The sequence below is a fragment of the Heterocephalus glaber genome, unplaced genomic scaffold (assembly GCF_053883595.1).
Source record: "Heterocephalus glaber isolate CG9 unplaced genomic scaffold, H.glaber_assembly_v1.0 deba00001615, whole genome shotgun sequence".
Taxonomy (NCBI): Eukaryota; Metazoa; Chordata; class Mammalia; order Rodentia; family Bathyergidae; genus Heterocephalus; species Heterocephalus glaber.
In genome coordinates this window covers 115,162-120,025 of record NW_028258386.1, presented here as the reverse complement: position 1 = coordinate 120,025, position 4,864 = coordinate 115,162, and the positions used below count along the sequence as shown (strand labels likewise).

The following is a 4,864-nucleotide window of genomic DNA, read 5'->3' as shown; positions in this document are numbered from 1 at the left end:
GCAGGTCAAACACCAGACTCCAAACTCCAGCACCCTCAAGGGCATGTGTTCCCTTCCCACTTGTCTTCAACACCTTCTGTCTTATTTTCTTCTGGACACATGAAGGTTTCCTCCTCCAGGGAACATGCTCAATCTCACTGGGGTCACCTGGCACCCTCTGTTCCCTGCCATCATCACCTGTCAGATTCAAGTACCCTCATGATTGCAAGACTAGTCATCTCCCCACTGGACAGGAAGACTTTTTACTGCAGGGAGTCCCAGGAAGTCATGATGGGGAAATAGAATGGAAGTCACCTGAAATTTTCAACGTCTATGCAATAAATGAGTGCCTACTTCATGCCAGGCACTGATTTGGGCAGTGAAGATGAAGGCAGGCGTGTGTGAGAAGGAAAAGCTGGAAGGGTTTCAGAGCAGAGAACAGGGAAGAGGCATCTGTGTTTGTCGGAACTGGCTAAGTGTCTGGTAACAAATAAACTCTAAAATCTCAGTGACTTAATGCAAGTTATTTCTTGCACATGAAAAAGTCTGATGTGGTAGGCAGTATCTAAAGTTCATTTGGTGAGTCCAGGGCCCAGAATCCTTCTATCATATGCCCTGGTGTTTCAACTTGTGCCCTCCCACACTGCCATGGCAGGAACAAGGAGGCAAGAAGAGGTACCAGCTGCCCAGAGGTTACACACTCAGGTCTCACTGGCAAGGAATGGTCACATGACTCTGCCCATCTGCAAGGGAGGCTGGGAATGTGGGAGTGTCTGGAGTATACCTCCACCCCCTCCTATGCCCAACAAAAGGCACATGTAAGAGGAAGGAGGGGACATTTGAAGGGCAGCAGGTGAACTGGTCAGAAGCTAAGGCCCCAGCCACTGGCATGGACTTACAGTAATGCTCCAGGGCCTTTCTCTTTTGTTTTATTTTGTTTTTGTTCATGTTTGTCATTGGAGAATGAGGCAGGGAAGGAACAGGTGAGTCTTACAGGGTTGGTGTTTAGCTCCTTCTGGCCTTGAGCCATTTATCAGTCTACTCCAGCAGGCCTATTCTAGGAGCTGTCCATGGACCATTCCATCTCCTTCAGGCTCAGACAGCCATAGGGGTACAGGGATCACAGAAAAGGAGACTGAGGTTCCACCTGGCTTAGCCATCTTCCAGGACAGAAGCTGATGCGACCTTTCTACAAGGGTATGCTGGAATGATGGTGCACAGGGCAGAAGGGAGTCAGTAAGTTGCTGAAGAGGAAACACTCACGACTGATGGTCAGGGTGGGACAGGGAGTGTATCCTTGGCACACGGTGTGATGTGTGTTTATTGTTGCTGGCGTTGTGCAGGTTTCTTAAATGTTCTGGATTTAGGTGTCTTCAGGTGATGGCTTCTGTTTGCCCCCTGCCTCCTTCCTGTCCTGCACCCAGCTGCCCCTGACTGGCCCCAGAAGCCCCTGGTTTTGGTCTCCTGATAGCAGCCAGGTCCTCTGCCAGTGTCATGCCTGTCTGATAGTAGGCTTACAGGTGCCAAAGGCTGTCAAGGACCACAATAGAGCAGTGATTACAAACCTGAGCCCTATTCATCCTCTGGGCAGGACCCCAAATGTCCCCTCCACCCCAGGCTGCACCTGGCCTCATGTCTTTGGCCAGGAACTGCTTCTCTAGGTCTTGGTTTCCCCAGTGTCCCTCACCCTCCTCCCTCCCATGCTCTGAGATGGGGAGAGTGGCCAGGGCTCTCACCTTCAGCATCCCTGATTCCCTGCAACAGAGCAAGGAGCTCCCCTGCCATTTAAATCCCCCAGGAGACCTGCACAGAAATGCAGCCACACAGCTCTAGATGATCCAGTGGTCACTTTATTGTCATTAGGGTGATTGTCAGGGACAGGGCAGGGTGCCTAGAGGGTTACACATGAGCCATGGTTTCCGGGGTGACGTCTGTTCCAGAACACATCCACTTCCACAGCCACCTGCACCACTGGAGTTTCCCAGAGTGACATCTCAGGGGAGTGCAGCATGGAGAGGCTCTGCCCACCTGCAGGAGGAGCCTGGGAGCAGGGGAGGGGGGACACTGGAGAAGGGCATGCAACCAGAGTCTGGCCACATGCAGCAGGGAGCAGGGGACAGGAGCTGGACTCTGGAAGTGGACGTCCTGGCACCTGCCCTCTGTAGGGATCCCTTGGATGACGTGGAAGAAAGGGGCTCAGGTGTGGGCAACTTGGGTTTTCCCTTCTAGGCTGGCTGTTGCGTCTCTGAAGGAAGGGGCTCAGGTGTGCAGTTTAGATCTAAGAGGGGGCTGGGGGACTGTGAAGAGCTGGGGGTCAGATGTCCTCTGACCCCAACTCCACATCCAGGAAGCGGGGCTCATGCCTCGAGGGGCTCCCTAGCCCAGGACGCTCCCCTCCCTGGGTGCTGCCACTTCTCCTGGTCCCCCTGGGCCTGGCTCAGGTCATCCAGGAGCCCCAGCAGGAGGCTGGCTTGGTCACAGGCACCCTGGGGCCCACAGGGCTCTCCTGGGGCCCTCTTGCCAGGGTGCTGACGCTTCTTGGGTATCGGCCCCTCTCTGTCCTCCTCCACATCCTCTTCTTGCCAGCTCCTCTGGCTGCGGAGATCCACCAGCCTTCGGCCTGGGTGCTGCCTCTTGGTGACCACATACTCCAGCCAGGGTGAGCGCCGGCCGGGGTGCTGCCGCTTTTGGGGACCCATGGCCCCCCCTTCCTCCTCCTCCTCTTCAGGCCCCTCCTCGGTGTCCTCCTCCCTCTTGCCTGGGTGCTGACGCTTGGAGAGCCAGGCGGGCTGCAGGACCTGGGACTCTGGGGGAGGAGAGCAGCCCTGAGGGACCTGCCTGAGCCCCCCTCCCAGGGACACACAGAGGGTCCAAGCCCTGCTCCGCCAATGCCACCCCCTCCCCTGCTGTGTGACCCTTGGGTGGTCATGCAACCTCTCTGAGCCTCCATTTCCTTGGTTGTAAAATGATACAGACAGCACCCAGGAGGCTGCCAGCAAACTCAAACAGCACGACCAGCATTTAGGTGGCCAGGAAACAGTACTTACAACCGTCACACAAGGGGTGGCGGTGGTGGGTACCCAGAGCCTCCCCTCTGAAGGTCCCTTCCTGGTGGAATAGAGGAGGAAGCTGATACTGCCAGGGAGGGTGGGAGGGAGCCCCCTACTCACCATGCTCGAGGGCCGCTCCCGGCAGCCCCCGGAGGTCTCCCTGGAGGAGGAGCAGGCGCTCTGCCTGCTGCAGGAGGTCATCCAGCCCAGGACCCTCAGCTACCATCACTGGTTCATGCTGGGCATGGCCCCCCGGGACACCGGTCAGGATCAGGGCCAGGGCCAGGGCGAGGGGCCACCAAGGGCCAGACATCGCAGCCTCTGGGGACAGGGACAGGAGGGCTGCATGTACCTCCTCTTGCTCCCTGCTCTCAAGGCTGCTTCCTCCTGAGCAGGACCTCCTGCTCCTCCTGTCCCCTGTCCCATCCTGGTCACCTGTCCTGGTGGCCAGGGACCCTCTCTGCTGCCCCTACCCAGTCACGCTGTCCAGCTGTCCCCAGGCTGCTCCAACCCCCTCCTCAGCCTCTTGTTCCGATGCCCCCTCCCTGTGGACCAGGTGCCAGGCAGCGCTCACATGGGCACTGCCAGGTCCCTGTCACCTGCAGAGCCGGATTTGGAGTCTCATTCTGCGTGCAGTTCTGTTCCAGTGTCAGAGCCTCTGAGCCCTAAGGCCAGGGTGCGGACCCTGGGGCAAGGAACCCCTGCTAACATTGGACTCTGGCCAGCCCGCTGGTCGGGTCCAGGTCTCCTGCGCTGTCACCTCGAGTCAGGGTCTGGGGGCCAGAGTCCTGCAGGCTAAGGGCTGGGATCCCACCTGCAGAGGATCTGGGGCTGAAGGTCGGTCCGGGTGCTGTCTTGGTCCAGGCGCTGTCTTGGTCCAGGCGAGGTGTCCGTTGCCAGCGCTGTCCCCTTTAAATGCTCGCGGGCTGAGGAGGGGCTGGGAGGGGCGGGGTCCGCAGTCCTGGGGATGCTCGGTGGGCGGAGGGAGGGAGGAAAGGAGGGAGGGAGAGACTGAGAGGAGACAAAGGAGCAGACGCTCTGGAAGGGACCTAAAGAAGCAGGGAAGGGGGACCAGGGACCGATCTTGCGCCTCCCCAACCCCTCCCCTCCCCACCTCGCCTTTTCTCATCTGTGGGATGGGCTGAAAGGGCCATTGTCAGAATTCCAAACCAGTGGCCTTTGGGTCCATCCAGGTCTTGGACAGTTTTGTGTGATTCCCACAATATTTGAAAATATCTGAAGAGATATCATTTTTAAACCAGGAGAATTTAGGGGAAAATGGGTTTATGAGCCAGGCGTGGTGGCTCATACCTGTAATCCCGGCACTTGCGGGGGGCGGGGGGTGGCAGCAGGAGGATCGCTGAGAGTTCAAGGACAGCCTGGACTACCTAGTAAGACCCTGTCTCAGAGAAAAACAACAGGTTTATGACTTCTGCCGAGAAACGGGGAGTGCAAGTTCCCGGCTGAGAAGGGCAGCAGACCACACTGGTTGCTGCCCCACCCCTCCCTGGTATCCTGGGGCCACCTGTCTTGGAGAAAGGGACTGTGGGGTTTGCTGGTGCCCCCCACCCAGGCAGAGGACAGGTGGAACCAGAGAGTAGACAGACACTATGTCAGGAGTGAGTCGCCTGCTGGTCCCCAGCACCTGGCCCTCGAATGAGGCTGGGGAGGCCACAGAACCAATGTGGCCAGCAGAGGTTTGGTCCTATGTGTCCATGGGTTGGAGATACAGATGCCTCGCGTTGGGCACAGCTCCAGGGGCTCAGGAGTCAAGGGAGACAGGCTGGGGTGCTGAGTGTGAAGTGCTAGGTGGAAGCCAGAGCCACAGGGCTTTG

At 58.0% G+C, this 4,864-nt stretch overlaps 1 protein-coding gene across 1 annotated transcript; it reads right to left on the bottom strand.

Annotated features, from left to right (window-relative positions):
* Positions 1–1,809: 1,809 nt before the first annotated feature.
* Trh (thyrotropin releasing hormone) lies at positions 1,810–4,047 on the bottom strand. The gene is made up of 3 exons (XM_004870465.3): positions 3,844–4,047; positions 3,150–3,350; positions 1,810–2,785 (listed from the first exon to the last, which is right to left on the bottom strand). Exons 2-3 carry the CDS (start codon positions 3,340–3,342, stop codon positions 2,337–2,339), a joined length of 642 nt encoding a protein of 213 aa, XP_004870522.1. The 5' UTR covers positions 3,343–3,350; positions 3,844–4,047; the 3' UTR covers positions 1,810–2,336.
* Between the last annotated feature and the right edge of the window lie 817 nt (positions 4,048–4,864).

What these genes read in the sequence shown, in the direction of transcription:
- Trh (XM_004870465.3), bottom strand. Translation starts at nt 3,342, where the DNA reads ATGTCTGGCCCTTGGTGGCCCCTCGCCCTGGCCCTGGCCCTGATCCTG. An exon ending in GGGAGCGGCCCTCGAGCATG is followed by an intron (nt 2,786 to 3,149) that starts GTGAGTAGGGGG and finishes CTCCTCCCCCAG; the next exon opens with AGTCCCAGGTCCTGCAGCCC.